General features: G+C 33.3%; 1 protein-coding gene across 1 annotated transcript; it reads right to left on the reverse strand.

Annotated features, from left to right (window-relative positions):
• Positions 1-426: 426 nt before the first annotated feature.
• Positions 427-3,032, reverse strand: LOC145068872 (uncharacterized). Its single transcript, XM_079015841.1, has 3 exons — positions 2,379-3,032; positions 1,890-1,990; positions 427-1,212 (listed from the first exon to the last, which is right to left on the reverse strand). Exons 1-3 carry the CDS (start codon positions 2,909-2,911, stop codon positions 581-583), a joined length of 1,266 nt encoding a protein of 421 aa, XP_078871967.1. The 5' UTR covers positions 2,912-3,032; the 3' UTR covers positions 427-580.
• Between the last annotated feature and the right edge of the window lie 22,626 nt (positions 3,033-25,658).

Below are 25,658 nucleotides of genomic sequence, written 5' to 3' on the forward strand. Positions count from 1 at the left end.
AATGTTAAACTTGTAGTTCTGAATATATATTTTTCCCCTTTCTGTTTGAGCTATTTATTAAAAGCATAAAATCAATCTAAAAAAGGTTGTTACTAAACATAACATAATGATACCTTTCTTTTAACTCTCGACAATATCTAATAAGTTAATATAAGATAGTTTGCATCATAAAAAGAATGGGATGTCACATATAATATACTCTTTTAACATCAAAATATCCGACCAATCTAAATAAGATACAGGATTTCTGTATTTGCAAAAAGCAACTACCACTTACACTATAAATCAACAATGACAAATAAAAGGGCCTTTTCTTTTTCCTTTTAGTCCGAAATTCTGACACATTTTACCCAATTTTTATACATGATTTATACAAAATCGCTAGTCCCCATGAACAATGATCAATTTGATTGCTAGGGATACAAATAAAAAAAATGTACGAAGTACGAACTGATTTAATTTTATATACAAAGTGGAAGATTATAATAATGTCACCATAATTTTAGCTTCCCATTAATCCAAAATTAGAAAATTAAAAAAATCTTAAGCCCACATTAATTAAAAAAAGAAAAAGATGACATCAGCTTTCCATTGCCTTGTAAATAACCACGAAACAGGGTAGTATGGCCCTCGGATTACAAACGTACAGCTCCTCAATATTCGAGTATGACCCGGGATACCCGGCCATCGAATCATACGCTCCATCTTCCTCCGGCGGCGCGTTCCCCACCACGCGCTTCACTTTCCCGGCAATCACTCGACAAACCAGCATCGCCCTCAGCCCACGCGCCCCAACCCCAAGAGAGTCATGCGCCTTACCACTACTCGCGGTGGTGCACACCCCTTTCTTTCCAGCTTCGCCGGACTTTGGGTTTTGGAAACCATGGCGGATGATCGTGCAGACGCCGCAGCCGGGGACGGAGCCGCAGAGGCTGGAGGAGCCGTGGGAGCCTAGAGAGCAGGCGAGTGTGGTGCAGTGGAAGCGGAGGAGCTCGTTGCCGTCGGCGGCACAGCGAGAGGCGGTGGCAGTGGCGGTTGCTCGGATCTTGATGGTGTCACGGCAGTCCTCGAAACGTTGGATAGTCCGACGAGTGTTGTTGACTTTTAAGATCCGTTCGATTGTGAAGATCGGATGGTCCTTATTTTGCCAGCTGGACTTGAATATTATCTCCACAATATTTCGACCCGAATCTTCGAGTCCGAGCTCCGATACTATACAAATCAAACCAAACAAAAATAATTTACATTAATTGTCCTTATACTATTCATAAATACGTTTAACACCCTAGGATTGCTGTAGAATATGGACCTAAGACCTAACTTGTTTTTTTTTTGGCAAATTTTCAACATCCAGACTTTATATTACATAAAACAATAAATGGTTTGAGAATTACTCATGAACAAACAAATCAACCTTATAAATACATTGCACATGCAAAAATCTCAACTTTTTTTACATGATATTGACATTTCAATCGACATATATTGTATTTTCTTTGGTATGAAGGCAAATCTAATATTAATATAAATGGTCCCAAAAGGAATGTGGTTACATGATTACCCCATGGGAACAAAGGCACACACTTGTCTATGGTAAAGACATAAAAGTCACTTGATTTTAGCTTTTTGGTCAGTCATTCATCATCTTCAGATAAACACAATAAAAAATATAAACGTTGTTATCCTTATGGTAAAAAATATACATATGATATTGTATATAGGTATGTGTCACTTGAACTCATGTACACTCGGTTTTAATGAACTTTTGACACATAATTAGTACTCAACTATCAGTTAGCTTTTCGCAAACATAACCTAAATCCTTTTTTTTTCTTTTTTTAATTATGTTAACTAAAATTTTATGATTAAAATGATTATAAAATATATACCGGCATGCTTAATAGCTTGATGATGCTCCAAGCTTTCCATTTTTGGGAAGACTTCTCCACATTCTGAACATACACAAATTGTACTTCTTGGAATTGCTTGTCTGCATGGTCAAAACAAATGTCAAAGTTACTTATACTGTATTAAAAGTATGACATTTTAAGTAAATAGGGTCAATAAGCTACTTCAATGTTAAACACCATCCATCATTTTAATTATCATTTTTAAAAAAAATAAGCACACAAACTTGTTTAGTTTCTGTATTTCTAGAACGAATGAGCTACGGATCTATAGAAAATATTTTACATTTTTCTTTTCTGATATGAGAAAACTAAAACATTAACCTATTCTGATTTGTCTTTTAGTGTTTATATTTTTCGGAGATATTTATTAATATATTGTATAATGAAATTATGAAAATAATAAATAACACATTAATGTCGTAGAAGAAACAAAAATGAAAAATGAAAGAAGAAAGAAGTGAGAGTGACCTTGCAGGATCAACAATGGCATGACATTCATAGCACCCAGAAAGCTTCCTCAATTGCATGCCTCTGGAAGATGACGTGTAACCACCTTGACCATTGGATCTAACTGAACCAGTTACAGACCTAGTAGAAGAAGAAGAAGAAGCACCATTACTAAGGTGTTTCTTCCTTCGGAGTAAGCCGGATTCCTGACCAACGCTGCTACTTTCCGGCGAGTTATCCGCCCTATGAACAACCCTCGTATTCCCATTAGCAACATCCTTGAAACTGCATATGGAGCCACAAGAACTCAACTTCGAGTACCCATTGGTGTTCCTTGATGCGTCTTGTTGGATCTTCTGATCCGACCCGGAAACATCCATCTGTTTGCATTTCAACAGATTCTTGATTTGGTCCCATGATGATGATGATGATGATGATGATGGTGATGATGAGTGTTGGTGTTTGAGTTTAGGGTTTTGTGGGTGATGTTGTCTTCTACGCTTTGTGGGTTGTACCTTGTGGGTTTCAGAAGGTGTAGGCGTAAGAACCGCCATGAAAGGAGGAGGCGGGTACTAGAGTTGTTGCAGGAAAACGTTCATGGAAGAAAGAGAGATGCTTTTGAAAGGCGTTTTGCTTCTTTTAATGAGGAGTGGATCTGAGGTAAATTTGAGGAGGGAAAAAGGGTTGGTGAAATTTATTATTTTAGCCCTCTTTATTTTAGTATTTTATTTATTTTCCAAAATTACTTTTCCATTATTTTAGTTTCAATGTTTTAAGGGTTTATGGAAATAATTGTTTTTTGGAACGATTAGAAGTTATTATTAAACTAGTAAAGTGTTTGAAAAAAAAAATACATCATCGAAAAAGAAATAGACAAAGACAACACTAAGTATTCTGATTTAGGCTAAACTATTTGCCATGATGACTAATCCAAACGTAAAGATTAGCTAAAACTCATCTACAATTAGTAGTCATGAAACTCCGACCTATGAACATATTGTCATTTATAGCCTTCCAAACTAACCAAATTATGAAATAATATTAATCTTCTACGTTTAAGAAAATAGTTCCATAGGCGCCAAAGTATCAAATATTATATCGTCAACATGATGATTAAGAAATGAAGAAGGAACGCATCAATCGGAAATTGAAACTCGGACTAAGGAAGGAGCTACCAAAAAGGGAGAAATGACATCAAATGGGAAATTAAATCTTACATATCGCTATATGGAAGTAAGGGTACACCCCCTTCGAAGGTTGTCTATCACAAAAGTTCTAACGGAAAGAAATAAATGATTTTTGTATTTAAGGGTTGAATCATGCTCAAAGTTCTCAAATCTCGGTTTCATTCCGGTAAGAGGAATTCGATGTTATGATTTGTTTATTTTACATCTCAATTTTGATTAGATAATCCATGGTTAATAATAGTTTCTAGATTATCTTATTATCTAGATGAATTTGAATGTGTAATTTTGTTCTACATCAACATTTTTTTTAATATTTTGTTTAGGATTAAAATGTCTAATGACTTATCATATAAGTTCATGTTTTAACCACCATTCACAAACTTACTTACCAGTCCTTTGATATTATTATATTATGACACAACTAGACGTATAATTACGCATTGCGCAGTATAAAATTATATGGCTAAATCAATATATTTTGTCAATAATTTTGTTAATTCTCTTAACAATATATTCATAAGCATTTGAAATGACTGTCTTTGTATTTTTTTCCCTTAAGAAACTTTTATATATATATATATATATATATATATATATATATATATATATATATATATATATATATATATATATATATATATATATATATATATAAAGAATTCTTTGGATAAATATATAGAAATTGACCACTACTTCAAGAATTTGTTATTATACTTCTGTTGCACACGATATATATATATATATATATATATATATATATATATATATATATATATATATATATATATATATATATATATATTAGCTTATAGAAAGCATTCGGCACTTTTATAAGATTTTTTTTGTATATTTGGATGGATTTTGTAGAGACACACCGTATGACACTTGTTTAATTTCATTGTAACCGTTGCGTATATAATATGACTTTGATGTCATTTTGTTAATAAGAAAATGCATTATATATATATATATATATATATATATATATATATATATATATATATATATATATATATATATGAATTCGATGTAATTAAAACTAAAACTAATAAAATTAAATTTAGAACATTATAAAATAAAAGGAGATTTGAGAAAATTCTTGAATACTTAGAAGATTGTATTCAAAATAGTATCTTTTTCCTTCACACTTAATGGATATTTATACTACATATCATCATATTCTTGCATCATCAAAATAATAGCTAAATAGTTAAATAAAACTATTTGAAGGGTGAAAAAATATTCTTCCACATGCTATGTCTAACTTAATAATTTTATGGTTTTTATAACACTCCCTATTGGATAACATTTTTTTTATCAAATCTCAGTTCAACTTTGAAGTACTGTCTCATTAAAAACCTTACTAAATGAAACTCAATGAAAAAAAAAAACTTTAACGAAGGGAAAAAGAGTACAATATAATGTTGACTCCCCCTTATTTAGACATTTGTTAAGTTACATGTTATGCATATATCCATTCTGCTGCCATGTACATGTTTTCTGAAGATTGAAGTAGGAAGTGCTTTCGTGAAGAGGTCTGCTACATTGTTGTTGGATTGAACATATTCTATCTCAACCTTTTGATCTTGTATAAGCTCTTAAATGTACTAAAAAAAAACTTTGGAGGTATATGTTTTGTCATGTCGCTCATGATATATCATTCTTTCATTTGAGTGACACATATTAAGTTATCTTCATAAATTAAAGTTAGACTCTTATCTTTATCTAGTACACATGAAGACAAAATGAGTTGTCTCATCGATCTTAACCATGTGTAGCCCTATCGAAAATACCCGTTACCCAAATTACCTGCCCGATTTTTTCGGGTATCGGGTAAATCGGGTCAGGTAAATTTTTTCAGGGATTCGGGTAACCCAATTTTTTTCAGGTCGGGGTAAAGGGTACGTTTGTTAGGTTTCGGGTATACCCGAATTATTTTTAAAATTCCTTTTTTTTCTTTCTTTCGTAGAGTTTATACTCTGTAGCAGATATTTGATCAGGCTTAAACTAACTATCATTATCGTAAAACATGAATCTCTTTTATTATGGAAGTATGGCACCAACAATATTAAAAATATTTATTTATATATCACCATGTTCTTTAAAACTTAATTATTTTCTAGATTATAGTTTTTATTGCAACTAACAAACTCATTAACTTGACGAAACTTCAGAACATGACAAAACTTATGACTACAATTATCTTAAACATTTAAACTAAGATATTTAATTATTTGTTTTTTAACATCTTATTAGATTAGATTATGCTGTTAAAAGATTACTTGATATCTCAGGTATTATTAACTAAAAAAATCTCAGTGTTCAAAGTTTGAGTAACTTCGTTTATGCCTCGTTTGTTTATATAAACAATACTAATAGAGCACGACATATTTATTTCATTAAATTTGTTTTCAGGTGCCATTAAAAAGAATTATATATTTCGGGTAATACCCGAATTACCTAAACCCGACCCACTACCTGAATTACCCGAACTTAATTTGGGTCAGGTAACGGGTAATTTTTTTAGCATGAAAAACCCGAATTACCAGACCCGAATTACCTGAAACCCGAAAATATTACCCAATCAACACCCTAACCATGTGCATTATCTACTAGCTTCATTTAGTACAATTACTTTAGCGTGATTTAAGGATGTGGTGACAAGTGTTTGCTTTTGAGAGCGCCAGGAAATTATGGTGCCTCCGTTCATGAATACGTATCTAGTTTGAGATCTAGCTATATAAGGATCAGATAAATAGTTTACATCTGCATCACCGATCAAACCTTGTTTTGAATAATTAGGATAAAATAACCCTAAATCAGTAGTTCCTCGAAGATATTGCAAAATATGCTTAATCTCATTCCAATGTCTTTTGTTCAGGATGAATTGAACCTTGCTAGCAAGTTTACAATGAAAGAAATGTTGGGTCTAGTACAACTGGTAAGATACATAATAGCCATAATTGGATTTAGATATGGAACATTTAGACCAAGAACTTCTTCATTTTCTTCGCAGGAACGAAATGGGTCTTTGTCAATATTCAATGATGTAACAGCCATTGGGGTGCTTAAAGGATCGGCATTGTCCATATTGAAACGTTTCAAGACTCTTTATGTATAATTTGATTGATGCACAAGTATTCTGTTAGGCATATGATCAATTTGCGAACCAACACAATATTTGGTTTTTCCAAGATCTTTCATTTCAAATTCTTTCTTTAAAAGTTCAATCACTTCAATGATTTCTTTATTCGTTCCAATGATGTTTAGATCATCAACATAGATTGCTATAATCACATACCCAAATGTTGTTTTGTTAATAAATACGCATGGACAAATAGTGTTGTTTTTATAACCTTTACTTGTCAAATAATCGCTTAAACGATTGTACCACATGAATCCAGATTACTTTAACCCATACAAAGATCTTTGCAATTTTATAGAACTCATTTCTTGGGTTTTGCACTTAATGCTTCGGACATTTTTAATCCTTCAAGGATTTTCATATAGATATCACTACCAAGTGATCCATACAAGTAGGTTGTAACAACATCCATAAGACACATCTCTAAATTTTCAGTGACTGCTAAGCTGATTAAATACCTAAAAGTGGTTGCATCCATTACCGATGAATAAGTTTCCTTATAATCAATTACATGTCTCTGAGAGAAACCTTGGGCCACAAGCCTAACCTTGTACCTTACAATATCATATGCAACTGAATAAGAAAATATTGTACTTATGTTATCAGTTTCATTTTGGTCACATATTCTATTTTTTTGACCATAATTTAGTGCAACATCTTCCTTTCCTGGGGGAATTTTGATATTTTTTTGTTTCTCCAGTAACACTTTCCTCAAGATCTAGTGCATTTTCTACTCCTCTTCTTTTATGTGGGTTCTTATCCTTAGAACCAAATGGTCTTCCACGCTTCAGGTGTAACAGCCCAAAAATTCAGATACAGTGTTTCATTTAATAATTAGAAATCTCATTCATATTTTTTTCTCCAAAGTTCCATTACATAAATATATTATTCAAGATCAGAGTTTCCAAAACAACCAATGCGGAAATATTGGAGAGTGCACACTACGCCATCAAGTCGGGCCCTTGCCCTTATAACCAGAAGTACCTGAAACACCCAATAAAACTGTAAGCACACGCTTAGTGAGTTTCTCATAAATACACAAAACACATAACCATATAATGTCATGCACATATACACATAAATCTACCATGGACTCCCTCCATGGTCTTCAACCGGGATGCCAGGGGTTACCCCCATGGTCTAATACCCAAGGGTCATGGGCTCCCCCTCATGGTCTTACCAAATGTCATGCCCCCCCCCCCCCAATGGTCTTCACATAAATCAATACATACCAAATAAAAAATCATTACATATTCAAATATAGAAATCACTTATCAAGTAATGAGCCAACATTGGTGCCTTCGACCTATTGGTATAGTGAGAAGACTCACCTTAGTCTGTTGAAACAGTCACTGCTCAACTACCAACCAAAAATCTCACACTGAACAAATATACAAATACCCTAATTACGATTATAATTCACCCTAATTAAAAAGCCCAGAAATCTAAGTCCAAGATCCTCTATAGGGGCCCAAATGTCATTCCTTCACTAATGGTCCTAGCATCCAAAGTCCGCAACCATTATGGGACACAAGCCCCACAAGTCCCAACTAAGCTACTAATGATCCAATAATGAATTATAGGGCCCAACTGATCCCAAAACCTCAGGTCCCAGGTCAAAAGCCCAAAACTAAGCCCAAAGATTTGAGCCCAACGCTTAACAAGGCTGCTAGAAGCGTACGCCTGACATACACATTGGTACGCGTAGCATACCTTAGCCGGAGGCAGTATGCATGACATACATGGGTATATGGGCGGTGTACACGCCAGTTATGCAACAATCCATGCAAAGACTTAATACATTAAGATTTTACGTCCAAAACTCAGATATAGACCCATTAAGACCTGTAGGGCTATAAAGTTGCCAACTTTAAGTCCTTGCATGGCTACAAGAAGTCCAAAAACAAAAATCAAGTCTCTTAAGACCTTTGCTACGCCTTATCTCAAGAATGGGGACCAAACCACCTCAAAGATTACACCTTTAAGCATTGACACACTAGAACATAACTGGAAATGCAACTAGAAGGCTTGGGAGTTGCTCATACTCACCAAGATCTAACCTTTTTGCGTCAAAAGGGTAAATCTAGCCACAATAATAAACTTAAGGAAACATAAGCAAATATTTGAGCTTTATACCTCTATGTGGTGCCAAATGAGTGGCAAATGTTGGATCTAAAGTCTTGGAGACAAAGCTTTCTTCTTGAACCACCTTCTTCACCACCAAAGAAGCTCAAAATCTCACTACAAAGTAGCTTAAGAGGTTCAAAAATGGCGGCTAGGTTTAGCTAAGAGGGACGGAATGACAGTGGAGGCTGAGGTGAGGGAAAGTCTTGGGGTCATAATGGGGTTTAAATAGTGGACAAACCCTAATAACTAGGGTTTTGGTCCGAGCCACGTACACTCAACGTATGAGATGTACGTACAACGTATGCACCTGGAGTCCCATACGCCCAACGTAATAAGAGTTACGCCATGCGTACTAAAAAAGGTCAAGATTCCAATCTCGGGGACCAATAATACCATAAACTAAAATTCCAAAAGTTAAAAACCAACCTGGTCAATCTTGGATGTTACAACTCTCCCTCACTTAGTCTAGATTTCTTCATCGAAGTCCGCTGGTGCAAATAGATCCGGGTAATGCTCTCGCATATTGTCTTTCGGCTCCCAAGTCCATTTGGAACCCTTCAGGTGCTGCAATTGCACCTTTACTAGCTTCACCACTTTATTTCGAAGAGCTTTAGTTTTTCTATCCAGAACTGCAATGGGTTTCTCAACATAGTTCAAGCTCTCATCCACCTGAATATTATCCAAAGAAATGATTGCGGCCTCATCTAATACACACTTCCGAAGCTGAGACACATGCAACGTGTTATGGATCTGAATCAACTCATGTGGGAGATCCAGTCGATACACAACCTTGCCAACTCGGGCAGAGATCCTGAATGGGCCAATAAATCAGGGTCCCAACTTTCCCCTCTCCCGGAAGCGGATGTCACCCTTTCAGGGTGATACCTTTAGCAACACAAAATCTCCTATTTGAAACTTGAGATCTGACCCGCGTCGGTCAGCATAGCTTTTCTGACGGCTCTGCGCAATTCACAGTCTATCCCGTAACTGTTAAATCAATTCAGTGGTGTTAGGCACCACTTATTTGCTTCCCACGACGTGATGTCTAACCTCCCCCCACAACAAACTGGAGTCCTACACCTCCGACCATACAACATCTCAAACGGGGGTCGGTCAATACTAGCATGATAACTATTGTTGTATGAGAACTCTGCTAGTGGAAGATAAGTATCCTAACTCCCTTCGAAGTCTAATACACATGCCCGAAGCATATCTTCGAGTGTCTAGATCATCCGCTCGCTCTGACCATCAGTCTGGGGGTGGTAAGCGGTGCTGAAATGCAACTGTGTGCCCAACTCCTCATGGAAATTCCTCTAGAATCTAGAGGTGAATCGAACATCACGGTACGAGACCATAGATACTTGCACTCCGTGCCTGACCACCACCTCCCGCACATAAATATCTGCTAATTTCTTGGCGGAGATACTCTCGGAAATCGAAATAAAATGAGCATTCTTGGTCAAGCTGTCCACAATAACCCAAATGGAATCAACACCCCTTGACGTCCTAGGTAGCTTTGTGATAAAGTCCATGGTGATCTCCTCCCATTTCCACATAGGTATGGGTAATGGTTGAACCTTGTCGTGAGGCCTCTGATGCTTGGCTTTGACCTTCCTGTATGTCAAACACCGCTCGACAAACCAGGCAACCTCCCGCTTCATGCAGGGCCACCATATTGGCCTTCCCAGGATGATACAAAATCTCACAGTCATAATATTTCACGACATCGAACCATCTCCTTTGACCCATATTTAAATTCTAATGATCCATCAAATACTTCAAACTCTTGTGATTAATGAAGATGGTGCATCGGAATTCATATAAATAATGCCTCTAAATTTTAAGGGAAAACTCCACCCCTCCCCCCCAATTCCAAGTCATGAATGGGGTAATTTTTCTCATGAGGCTTCAGCTGTCTCGAGGCGTAAGCAATCACATGCCCCCTCTGCATTAGAATAGCTCCTAAACCCGAGATAGAAGCGTCACGATACACTACAAAATCATCCAATCCCTCGGGTAGGGCCAGAATCGTGGCCTCGCATCTGTCTCAAGGTCTCGAATGACGGTATCATGTTTTAGACTCTTGAGTGACTTTATCATTAGATTTTACAATGTAATTTCAATTCGAGTTGGAACATTGACAGTAGGTATATAAGATTTAGTCACCCTTTTCGTGTCAGTAAATGAATCATGCAATTGATTTGCCATTTCTTGGAAATGCATTATCTTTTGAACTTCTATTTCATATTGCTTTGTGTGAGGCTCAATATCTGATAAAGAAGGCTCATGCCATGAAACATCTTTTTCTTTAATCTTTTTTTTCCTCCTAATGATGGGAAATTTGCCTCATCAAATTGGCAATCAGCTAGGCGTGCTGTGAAAAATCACCTGTTAAAGGTTCAAGATATCTTATAATAGAGACTGACTCATAACTAACATATATTCCCAACCTTCTTTGAGGATCCGTTTTTTTCCGTAGTGGTGGTGTAATGGGGACATATATATTGCACACCCAAAAATTCTCAAACGGGATAAATTTGGCTCTTGACCAAAAGCCAGTTGTAGGGGCGAATATACATGATATGAACTTAGTATCATGCATATCAATGATCCAACATGTAAGATTGCATGACCCCAACAGAAACAGGAAGTTTGGTCCTCATTATCAATGGTCTAGCTATTAGCTGGAGACATTTACTCAGTGATTCAACTAAACCATTTTGTGTGGGTACATGAGCAACTGGATGTTCAATAACAATTCCTAGAGACATACAATAGTCATTAAATGCTTTTGAAGTAAATTCACCAGCATTATCAAGTCTCACCCTTTTGATAGTATAATTAGGGAAATTTGCTCTTAATTTAATAATTTGAGCAAGAAACTTTGCAAATGCCATATTACGAGTTGATAATAGGCACCATTTGTTGGATGCATCTATTTTGACCATAAAGTATCTAAATGGTCCAGATGGTGGATGAATTGGTCCACATATATCACCTTGAGTTCTTCTAGAAATCTAGGTGATTCCCTTTTAAATTTCATTGGAGAATGTTTTATAATTAAATTTCCAAGGGAACAAGTTGTACATGGTCTTATACTACTAGATTGAGGGAACTTCTAGTCCTTCAATGGTTGCCCATGCATATTCTTAATTATTCTTCGCGTCATTGTTAATCCTGGGTGGCCCAACCTATCATGCCATAAACTGAATATCCCAGGATCACAATGTTTTGCTTTGACTACCATATTTGATTCAGACATATGTATATATGTATAATGCAAACCAAAATCAAGTGTTGGTAGTTTTTCAAGCACATGGTTTTTGTCTATAATATACATATATTTCGTATTTTCAATGGTCACAGTTTTTGTGTCAATCCTTTGAAATATATGTCATTGAAACTCAATAAGTTTCTATTATACTTTGGAGAAAATAAGGCATTTTCTATACAAAAGTTTGTACCATTTGGTAAAATAAAACAGGCTTTCCGAGTTCCCTCTATCAAGTCTGTAGGACCTGATGCTATATGTATGATTCTTTTTGTTGATACCAATTTTGAAAAATATTTCTTTGATTTCAGAATAGTATGCATACTACCACTATCTGCTATACAAATATCTCCAACCTTTTTTTGGTTTTGTGCTTCAGTTGAACTCATATTAAACTTCACATATGAAAGAAATAATAAGCCAATAAACATAATCACAATATTTATTATAAAGAAAGTTCATTTATTGTAGAAAAGATATTACATGAAAAACAAAGGAAAGAAAAATAGGTTTACTAGAACAATAATAGAAATTTTTAGTTTATGTCTTCCATGTCATTGCAGAAATCATCAATAGTTAGCCGAGTGCATTCAACATTATCAATGAGGTTTGCTTCTTTTCCCTTTCCTTAAATGGACTCTTGATAAAGTTGACAAAGATGTGCAGGTTTACGACAGGTCCTTGACCAATGGTCTGTGCTACCACATCTATAACACGAATCATTAGATTTTTGTGATGTCCTAGCATCATGCCTTGCCACTTTGGTCTTTTCTTATATATAGACATTGTTTCTTTGTGAAAATTGGTAATTATTCCTTTTCTGGTCACAACCACGATTATTACCTTATCCACGACCATAATTATGGTTATGATTATGGCTTTGTTTTTGATTAAAATAGCCATGACCTCGTCCTCGACCACAACCTCGTCCACATGTATTGTTTCGATAACCATCAGTATTTGTAGCATTTGCTTCAGGAAGTGGTACTGATCTCGTTGGACGAGATTCACGGTTTTTCATCAAAAGCTCATTGTTTTGCTATGCAACAAGCAGGCATGCATGGAGTTTAGAATATTTTGAACTTTTGCAACCAATATTGTTGCATCAAGGTAAAGTTTGTTGCATGAAACATGGAGCAAGTTCTCTCCAACATATCTTCATCAGTAACTTCCACAATACTTGAGTTGTGAACATATTCTGAACAAATCTGAGTTGTATTAATTTACTTTCTTGAAGTCTTAAACCTTAGTTTTCTCCATTCTTCTCTAGCATTTGGAAGTATAACTTCCTTTTGATGATCAAATCTTTCTTTCAAGAGATTCCAACGAGTACTTGGATCAGTAATATCAAGATATTCATATCTAACCATTTCATCAATATGCTTACGAAGGAAAACTTATGCTTTTGCCTTGTCTTGTGCCAAACAATTATTAAATTCATATATAGCATTTGCGATTCTCATGGACTTAACATGCATTTTTATATCTATCATCCATGACATATTATAACTATGAACATATTGTAACTATAAATTTAAATAAAATAAGCGGGAGAAAAATCATCCCATACAAGAATAAGAAAGGATAAAATAGATTAGTATAAAATACATTTGAAATGAGATTGAAAAATAGGAAACTAAGTGCTATGGTCGTTATAGTTGCGAGAATCACAACTGGATGAATCATTTTGATCTTGATAACTTTGAAAAATGAAACAATTTACTCCTTTTTGTGGTATATTATAAAATATGATAGTGATGTTATTTATATTAGAAAAAAATAGTTGTTATTTTTGCCGTTTATAACTGTTAAATATATATATATGTGTGTGTGTGTGTGTGTGTTTTATAAATCATTTAATAAGACTTTTAATCAATATATAATTATTTTTTGGTATAATTTACTATTTAGAAACATAAATAAATATTAGTAAATGTTTAAATAAAATTATGAAGAATATCTCAAATATAAATATGGATATGTACAAACAAACGTTAGTATAAATAAAAATTAGTTGCATAATTTAAATGTTAGTAACATAAATAAAAATTAGTTTCATAATATAGATGCATAAATAAAAGTTAGAATACATAAATAATGGTTTGGAAAAAAAATATCATTAGTCGTTAATAACGATTAATTTTTTATTTGTTTTAAATGGTTATTTTATAATAAATACATTTTTTTGTTTATTATGCTTAAGTAATACATACCTTGAGTAGGATAGATATGATTTCGATTTGATTAGAGCTTTCGTGTTGATAACATGTTATGAATTCGATGATGTAATGAAAACTAAAAGTAACAAAATTGAACTTAAAACATCATAAAATAAAAGGAGATTTGAGAAGATTCTTGAACACTTAGAAGATTGTATTCAAGATGATGAATTTATTTCCTTCACATTTGATGAGTATTAATACTACATATCATCATATTCTTGCATCATAAATATAGTAGCTAAATAGTTAAAGTAAACTATATGAAAGGTGAAAAAAATGCTCAACCGCATGCTATGTCGAACTCAATAATTTTATTGCATTTATATATATATATATATATATATATATATATATATATATATATATATATATCTTCCTATTCTAATAAAAGAATAGTTTTAATCTCATTTTGACATGTGTCACCCTATTAGTTTTCTTAATTAATGCATGTCATTTATTAACATATTAATTCTCAATTTTAAATTTTAAATTTTAAATTTCCCACTCTAATTAGATTAAATTAATAACATTACAATAAAATTAATACAAATTATAAGATGATATAATTTATATATTTATTTAAATTAACAATTATAATTTTATATAACTAAAAAAATATATTTTAATTAATAATTTATTTAAAATATTTGATTAATAATTTTGAGTTTTCACTATAAAAGTTTAATTAATTTTGTAACTGTGGTTCCTACGGGTTATAAACTACTATATATATTCTAATAAAAGAGTACGTTTATTCTCATTTAGCCATATGTTATCTTATTAGGTCCCTAATTAATGTCATGTCACTTGTAAACCTATTGATTCTCCATTTCAAATTTCAAATTTTAAAATTTTCATTTCTAACTACATTAAATTAATAACATTAGAATAAACATTATAACAACATTAATACAAATTATAAAATCACGCATTCATTTAAATAAACGATTATAACTTTATATAACTAAAAAACATCTCTTAATTAACAGTTTAATTAAAATAATTGATTAATAATTTTGATTTTTTTACTATGAAAATTTAATATCGTTCGTAAAAGTAGAATATGCAATATATTTCAATATTATATGTTTTAGAATATTTCAATGTAAAATATGTGAAAATTATTTTTCTAGAATATTAGAATTTTAAACATATTTAATTTATGAATACTTGAATATTAGAATATTTCACTAGAAAAAGTGGTCTTACGGTCTTACGAAATTAGGCCGTTTCACATGAATCTATATATATATATATATATATATATATATATATATATATATATATATATATATATATATATATATATATAGAGAGAGAGAGAGAGAGAGAGAGAGAGAGAGAGAAATATTTTAAAAGTTAATCTTTTAAGTTATAAAAAATGACGATATTTTACATTTTAAATAATAACTTATGTTGTTTGATAAATTTAAGTCCATGATACATTTTCTACATTTCTAAAATTTATTATATATTATCATTTAATTAAATAGAAAAGTTATTAATTTGGTTCACCCAAAATATTCGAGTTAAGATAGTTTTCAAATATCAACTAAAATTTAAATTGAATTTACTCATAAAAAGTTATGGTCAACCTTATATAACTTACATTATTTTAGAATCCATATTATTTCAGAATCGATATCATCCGTTACCCGTTAATTATATATTTAATGTTTTTAGATTTCTAATTACAGTGACTTTATTGACAATATATTATTTATTATGGGTAAAAAGTCCAACATGTTCTTAACTAATAATAAAATTTAAATATGAATATTAAAAAGTAGCACTTACAAAACACACACACACACATATATATATATATATATATATATATATATATATATATATATATATATATATATATATATATATATATATATTGGAGTAGGATCAAATGAGAACACTAAAAAGTTTGAGAACGCGAGAACAAAATATATTCATTTGCGATTCCATGTATTCATTTGTGGAGAAATGATAGATTTTTACGCATTTAATTTCAATTGAAGAGAAAAAGCATATTCATGTTGTTTGTGCGTAAAAATTAACATTTCTCCATAAATGAATACATGGAATCACGAATGAATATACTTGTTCTCACGTTCTCAACCTTTTAGGTGTTCTCATTTGATCATTTCCCTATATATATATATATATATATATATATATATATATATATATATATATATATATATATACTCACACACATACACACGCACACAGACACACACACACATATATATATATATATATATATATATATATATATATATATATATATATATATATATATATATGTGTAACTTTATATTTAATTTTTATTAGTAGGTGAAAACTCTAATGAAGTGTATTAATTTAGAAAGAAGTTGAATGAATTATTTTTAACCACATTAAATAATAACCTTTTTCTTGTAGCCCAGCGGTATCAGGTGGTGCCCTCCCTCTTTGAGGTTGAGGGTTCAAGTCCCGTTGTGGACATAGGTGGAATAGGTGTTGTTAGCTTAGGAGTAGATTAGATTTGTCGGTTCAAAAAAAAAACTAATAAAAAATATATTTCTTTTAAAAGTATTTAAGTTAATGTCATTAACAATGAAATAATCGCTGTCAATTACTATTGTAAAAAATATATATTATTCTTAAACCTTATTACTTGAATTCTTATAAGATAACACGGGTTTAACTCTAATATACATAAAATAAAATAATATGAATGATATATGTCGTACTAAATTTAATATCTTAATTTATTAAAAATATTTAAGTTATTGTTATTAAATACTCCCTCGTCCCAAAATTATAATCCATCTTTCCTTTTTGGTTTGTCCCAAAATAATAGTCAATTTTAAAAATAAATAACATTTTTACCAAAATACTCAATTATTATTACTTAACCAACTAAGTATTTAATGGAACATTAAATGCAAAATAAGGACAAAATTATTATTTTATTATATAAAGTTAGTGGTAATTAATGTTTTTTTTTAATTTATGTGTTTTTTGTATGTGGACAATAATATTAAGACGGAGGAAGTATGACATATACATTGTCAATTTGTATTATAAAAAAATAATAATTATTCTTAAACTGTATTACTTAAATTCTTATAAAACAATATATGTTTAACATTATATAAATAAAATAAAATAATAAGAATGATTTTTATGGTATTTAATTTAATATTTTAATAAATAAAAGGCCATTAGTAATATCATTAACCTTAGAAACATGAAAAGTCGTTTAGTTAAAACTTATCCACTTATCTAATATTCATAACGTATAATATATTAATTTGAGTACTCACTAATTTTATAAGAAATAAGTTAAAAAGATCTTGAATGGTTGTAATTATATGTTATTTGGAAAAAATTTCAGCTTCGGTTGAAAATTTAATTTATGTTTCGATTTGATTTAAATAAAATAAATATATTATACTATAGCATTAAAAAAATTATGTTTTACATCTAGTTCAAATTAATGAAGGTAAGTATCTTAATTTGAATTTTTAAGTTTTAGTTATGAAATTAGAATAATAACCGTGTTTAATGTATTAATGAAAAAATAAGTTGAAAAGTTTTGGGAATGTTTCATTTTTTTCTCCTAAATGAGGTTTGGTTTTGTTAAATGATTATATTTGACAAGAACAAGATTGATAATCTTTCATCTTATCTTTATTAGTCTTTCGATCCACAATCTTTGTGGGTTGTTTAATCAACAGTTTGTTCTATAACATGAACCTACTCTGTGACAACTAGAAAATTTTGGGTCAAACCAAGTCTAAGGGTTCTTGTGTATAAGTGTATCCACAATGTATATCTATGTAACTTGAAGCAATAATGTTATTTGAAAGCCAAGGGGGCACCATTTGTATGATTAAAGATAATATACACTTGGAAATTCATGTTGAAATCAACATTGAAAGATCAATGCAAATCAAAACCGAAAACACCATGTCTAGAAAGCACTAAGACCGAAATCAACACCATGCAACCCCACTAAGGCCGAAAACACCATGGGAAAGGCTTAGGACCGAAATTACTTGTGATTTCGGTCATACTAGGGTGTTTTAAAGGGTTTGCAGTCAAAGATAAGGAAAAAGCAAGGAAAGTTGACTTTAGGATTTGACATCTCACCCATTTCCAATAAAATAGCAGTATCCCACGTATTAACCACCAAATATCTATGCTTTAACCTCAGTTAACCAAGTAAACATCCTATCATCTCCTTTATTTTATTAATGACGAAATCATTCGCTCACATACCACAAATCCCATTTCACTTATTGTAAAACTCCATTTGCTCTCAAGAGGTCAAGTTTCCAAGCTTTAAATAAGTTTATTTCTTCAAGCATTTTTCCTAGGTTTTGGTAAGTAAATTCAAGACTTCTTAGCATCCTTTACATTCTTATGTTTAGTTCATTCCATTTACTCACCTTTGAATACAATGCAAACTCATCTTATTCTAAAATCCTGCCTCTACTCAAAATAAACATTTAAGATCATCGACATTAAAGTTGTCAAACCTTATATTGCCTCATGGACCACTTTCAAACACTCCTCCCCGATTGGACATTAAAATCCTTATGTCAATCAACAAACATTCGGACCTTTTAAGTTTCCTTTTTACCTTTGATAAAAAAAATATTTGCATTATTGGTCCTCTGGCTAGTACGCGGGGCGTACTAGCTAGACCTTGATTGCGGGCATCGTCCACGTATGTTGGGCATATGTGTGGTTACACTGGGTCTACGTTGGCTTGGGAAAAAACCTAAATTTTAGGGTTTGTGCCCAATTTAAGCTTCTTAAGCCCACCTCCTGGACATTTTAGGCCAACCTCCATATCTTGAAAACGCTAACCTCGCCCTTAGCCTTTGTTTTGGTGCTTTTTAGCTCTCGTGAAGCATTTCGATGTGTTTTTGTGTATTTTGAAGTGGTAGACGAAGATTGAAGACTCATTCTTTGGAGAAGAGCTTAGAGATCCATATTTAGCTTCATCATTTCATGAATTTTAAGGTATACAGTCCATACCTTGTCAACTCCTTGTATAGATATACTCTTGGGCTTGTTTATGGCTATTTTGGTCCTTTTTGGTTGGTCCTTGTGAGCTAAGGCCGTTTCAGAAACTTAAGCTTTTAGATCTAGTCATTTTAGGGGTCCCTTATGCATAAAAATGCAAACTTTATGGTGTATATGGACTCATGCATGTGTTAAGACCCTTTGTTAATCTATTTTGAGCTCTAGAGGCTCATTAAGCCATGCACACATGTAAAGTTTTAAACTTTACATGATAAGTCATCTTTTGAGACAAGGTATGAGAGTGTGGAGTAGGGGCTGAACCATTTAATTGCTTAATGGAGTGAGGATGACACACTGGGGAGTATGTTGGGCGTACCCAGCTACCCAGCTGGTACGCTGCACGTACTAGCCCCAAAAGGAGTACACTTAGCGTCCAAGTTGAGTACGCCCCGCATACTCAGAAGATAGGCTTAGATTTGGTGATTATCGGTATTGGGCCGTTGTTTGGGCTTTCATTGATTGGGCCTTGTTGGGCCACCAAACTTCTGTGTTAGACCTGGACTACTTGTTGGGATTTATTGGATTTTAGGCCCATGGTGGGTATTGGGTCCAATTTGGAAGATTGGGCCATAATTGGGCCTTGGATTGTCAATTAGAGTTTGGAATCTCTTAGTAAATGGATTGGGCCTTGGTCCGGGCCAATAGATTAAACCTATGATTATGGGTTGAGTTCCAGTTAATAAATTGGATATTGTTGATATTAATATCGTGTGGATTTACGGGGCCAACAGCCAGCGATTTATTCCTATGATTCAGTAGCTTGAGTTGAGTATTCCTCACCATGTTTAGCAGGTTAAAGGCACCAATGCCAATCCATGAGTTATTATGTTAGGGTGCTAGATGTATGCGTGACTCTTGCATGTGTATGCGTTTGTATGCTTATTGGGTCGGGCCCAATGGAAACTACGTATGTTGTTACTTGTTATACTTATATGTTTGTATGCTGGGCGGGGCTTGTTGTAAGAGTTAGGGCGAGGCCCGTTATAGTCAGTGGGCAGGGCCCGTTATGTGAGGTAGGGCGAGGCCCGTTATTCGAGTTAGGGTGGGGCCAATTATATATTTGATATATGTGGTATATGGTATTTGGGGGAAACTCACTAACCTACGAGCTTACAGTTTTCAGTTTATGTTTCAGGAACTTCTGGTGCAAAGGGGAAGAGTTCGGGGTGATTGCAGTGCACACACGATATTGTTCTTCATTTTGTGTGAGAACTCTGATATTTTATGATGTCTTGATATATTTTTTCCACTTGGAATTTATGATGATGTTTTGGGATACTGTTTTTTATCAATTTAAAAATGAAATTTTTGGGTTTTATTTTCGGGACGTTACAAGGTGGTATCAGAGCCTTAGTTTAAGGGATTCATACATACTCTAGGGTGTGTCTGAACTCAAATTGAGGATTTGGTAAGATTTTTCAAAAAAGGAAATGTTCTATAAAAGGGATTTCTAACATAAGAAAAGGGTGTGGTGCATGTAATCGACCGAGCTCAAGTAATTTTTCCCAAAATACCCATACATGTTAGACGATATGTTTTGATTTGTGAATATTTTAATCGCATGCTAGTTAGGGCTAAAGATCTGCTCAGTATTTGCATGAATAATTTGCTAGGATATATGCGTTTGTATGTCTATTGTATGAGTTTGTAGACTTGCATGCTAGTACTGATCAGTTAGTGTTAGGATGGCCTGTTAGGGCCTGATTTCGATTACTTAATGCTCGAATGTTGCTTGCTTTGTGCTTTTTAGGAGTTCTCATTAACTTCAGCTAACTAGTCAGCAAATATGTTAAGTTACATATTATTGAGACTAAATTTTAGAAGGTTAGGTTTTACTTTATTGTGCAACTCTTGTCTGAGTCCAACCGTTGTAGTGTGAGACTTCTCATTCGAAGAATTATCTGGTTTTGATGATATGTAATAGTATTCGTGAGCTAGTTAGGGGGAGTTAGAGGGAGTTCATTCTATAGCTGATGGTGGAGAGTGGCGTGGTGATTTCCCTAGGAAAACCTAGGAAGTGATTTAGTATTGGGAGCCTTATGTTAATGAAGATTGATATTATGAATAAAGAGTGACCTGGATTATTCAAGGCAATCCTTGAGGAAAGTACGGATAGATGTAGAAGGTAGTATGGGCCCGTACTACTAGAAGCAGAGGATCCGTACTCGAGTCAAGGAGAGTTACGAGGAAACCAAGAAGCTTGTAGAGTTTGTGATTCCTTAATATATTTTGATGCGTATTCTGATGGTTATATGGTCTATTTTCATTATGGTGACTCTTCGAGGCAAACCAGTTGGTAGTTCTGGTGCTGGTGAGGGCTCGGGCCCAGGATCTGCCGGGGAGTTTGTCACACCCTAAAACCAGAACGGCGGAAACGTTTTGGGGCGGAGGACGTCATGTACAATATCACAACAATGCATAATAGTAAACAAGCAACAACATCATCCATTACATTAATAATATAATTTTAATACAAGTGTGTTCTGTGTATAGTTTATAAGAAACCAAAAATGAATAATCAAAATAAAGACGAGTCTTGAAAGCTCTGTCTTCTCAAAAACCTGGTCATCGGTACCTGTCTACTGGTGACCTGGGAATACAAGTTATTTTGAAAGCATAGATCATCATTAAAGGTGGTGAGTTCATAAGTATTTTAGTGTCATTGATTGTATGAAAGTGTTTGTAAATGTTTGATTTAAATGTTTGTAAGTGTTTGTGGTAAATGTTTGTATCACCTAGAAAATCCTATATTTTCTACTAAAAAGTAGCCTTCTACCAAGGCACGAATGTTTTGTAAGTTGTTTGTTTGTAAAAGTGTGTAATTTTCCCAAAGATAGACTATCATTACCAAAAATATAGTTTACATTACCGTTTATGTGAGAATATCACAATTTGAATGTAATGGCAAAATAATAAAGATGTACTTGTACTATTTTGTATATAGCAACTAGCATTGTACTAACTACCTTAAAATAATTGTTTTAATTAAGGTAAAATGTGATATAGTTGTAACCATGCTTGATCGACTAGATAAAACACGACGCTCTAAGGCATTGAAATGGTATGACAATGGTCACCTGTAGACCTGCAGGTCCCACTGTAGCTAGCAACAAGGTGTAGTATAGTCAATCCTGTATAGATCTATACACCAATTCACGCTCTCCCTCCAGGAGACTCTGGTTACAAAACGTGACACAACAGTAGATTGTCGTGCCATGAAGTAGTGGCTCACATTAATGTTATAGTATTCTAGTGTTTGTATAGTGTTCTCTCTGTTCTAGTGTATTGTATGTTCTCTTTGTATAGTGTAGCGTATGTTCTCTTAGTTTCTCATCATAGTATGTTCTTTCTGTTTCTCATAATAGTAAGTTTGTATTGACTCATGAATGAACTGACTCTTGTATGTTTCATTGTACTAGAAATAGTGAGTAGTAATTCCATAAACTATACCTATTATAGTTTACTAGTAAGGTTGTTTGAATGACTGAGTATGTTTGTACACCTTTGCTACCTAAAGGTGTTGAACTGATGTAAGAACTTATATATATATATATATATATATATATATATATATATATATATACACACACACACACATATATACATAATGTATAACTAAGATTCAAACGACACTCGGACAAATAACCGGATACCCTAAGTCCACAACCAAACAAGGAACAGGAAATAAAGTGAGTTATCAGTCCTAAGGGGCTGTTTGGCTGGATCTGAATTTTAACATGCTGTTTGGTTAGAACATCTGAATTGTTGTGCTGAATGGTAAAAATGACCATTTTACCCTTATGTACTATTTTTGACTGAATACGACATTTTTGTTTTATAAAATAACTGAACCCACATAATAGCAACCGACTTTACCAATGATTCTCAATAATAGCAACCAACATTTTTTGCACAAAAAATAAACACCAAGATTGCTCCATATGTTACAACAACTTTATCCATAAACATAAGAAGTTAAACAGGAAACAATGAAAATAAACAAAGATTGCATTTGCATTTTGAATTTTCAAATAAAACATTCAATCTTAACAATTGCATTTGCTTGTCAAATAAAACATTCAATCTCAACAATCGCATTTGCATTCACATTTGTGTTTCAAAGTTTACCCTTCTACAACTCCCTTCTCTAATCTCCATAAAAGGTGGTTTTCTTCTTCCGTTTATGTATTACCCTCCACTATAGGTGCTGCAATGTAAAGGCAGATCAATCGGGGATTTTGCGCCATTACCTGTTGTTATTGTTTCTCTGTGAAGATGAGATTCATGTTGGGTGAATAGCATCACCCCAGTTGATAGAAGAAATTCAGGACCTTTCACCTACAAAGCCATCCACCTTGTATAAGAACTTCATACAACTTTATTAACAACAAAAATAAACAGGCTTCATATAAACTTCATACAGATTACAATTTAAACCAAATATTGAAGATGTCAAAATTTGCCACGAGTTTTAATTATTTCAAAATCAACTCATGTATTGTCAAAGAAAGTGAAGATAGTTTGAACAAAATATTGGTTTTGACAGAGAATCGAAAGATTCATCCTACTGATTGAAAATCGAACTGAAGCAAAAATCATCAAATTAGAACTAAGCAACTACATGAAAATCAAGCAAAATATACCTGATATGATTTGGAGATGGGAAATCAAACTAAAGCCCTGTTTCACTATAAGACGATGGGAGAATTCCACAATTTCGTCGTCGTTGCTGGAGAAGAATGACCGGGGATGGGGAGATGCATGATTTGAATGGAGCCGACATTTGCAGATGGTGACATCGACGACAGCAACGGGTGGAGGCGTCGATGGCATTGGCGGACAGAGGCGGAAATAGCGCTGCAGACGGAAACGGCGATGGCTGAAAGATGGAATCGGTTTAAAGAGGGAGTCGTAGTTAAAGGGACGTCGATTTTAGGGCAAAGGGGCAAGAGCGGAATAATTTTATTCGGAGTGGTAGTCATATGGAGGTTGCCAATCGGAGAGGGGGTGGGAGGGAGAAGGGGCATGCGACAGTGTTATGTGCGATGAGTGCAACGGAAGTCCGGTGATGTTCAGGTGATAGCGGAAGAATGGGTCGACGTTTGTTAATGAAAGGGAAGACGGAAAAGAGTGGTGTACGAGGGCAAATGAGGAATGCGCGTTCCTTTTTTTAATTCAGATACGTCCCAAAATCTAAAAAATTAAGAGGCAGTTTACAAATTAAGAGCTATAAAATCAGATGCTGCCAAACGATCTGGATCTTAAAAATTAAGAGATTGCCTCTTAATTTTCCAATTAAGAGGCTACCAAACAAGGCCTAAGTCCTTTCAATCTTACTTATATAACTATATCTATATAGACATGATTTTGACAATATAAATAAGTTTAAAAGAGTTTAATAAAGAGTTTTAACCATTTGAATGGTAACACATGACTTGATGTCAATTTATAAAATGTTTTGAAGAGTTTGTTTGATAAAACAATTTGAAGTATAAGAAAATCCACTTGTTTGATAGTTATGAATCACATATGATTGATATAACAACCATAATGTTATCAACTTGTATCCCCCCCCCCCCCCATAAAAGCATTTAAAATCATTTAAAAGGTAGATTAAGGGGTATGAACTCACCTGTAGTGAGTGATTCGAATGAAGATCGATTGTAGGATGTTAAGTGCTAAGTGAAGTCTCGAGCACAAACGGATCCTATAAGGCATATAATGACACATATATGTATATAATTAGTGTATATAACAACTAATCATGATAGGCAACCACCTGAGGGACTAGGAAACACTTGGATTGAAGTGTTACAATCACATATGATTGGATTAAGGGGGTTTACGGCCACACAAAGGGGTTCACGGCCATGGTGTTTACGTCTAAGGTGTTTACGGCCAAAGAAGTTTGCGGCCATTGAAGATCTCGAGGAGGGTTTTTGGCCAAGAGAGATGCTCATTGACGTAAACTCTTATAGTTCTTGGGAAATGGTTGTTTTCAAGGGTGTATGTTAAGAGCTTCTATAGGATAACTAGTACATGGAAAGATACTTACGTTTTGAAGCTTAAAGGAGGTTTTCATGGTCCAAGAACTAGTATATGTTCTTGGTGTTCTTGGTGTAAGTGAATAATATTTGAAGATCTACCCAAAAGAGATGAAATCATGGATGAAATCATAGGGTTTCACTAGATTTAAGCAAGGTATCAACAACAAATGGAAGAAACACTTACTTATTTGAAGATCAAGATGAAAACTCTTGATGATAGTTGAGA

Source organism: Lactuca serriola, chromosome 8 (assembly GCF_051521515.1).
Source record: "Lactuca serriola cultivar US96UC23 chromosome 8, Lser_US96UC23_V15, whole genome shotgun sequence".
In the NCBI taxonomy this organism is placed as follows: domain Eukaryota; kingdom Viridiplantae; phylum Streptophyta; class Magnoliopsida; order Asterales; family Asteraceae; genus Lactuca; species Lactuca serriola.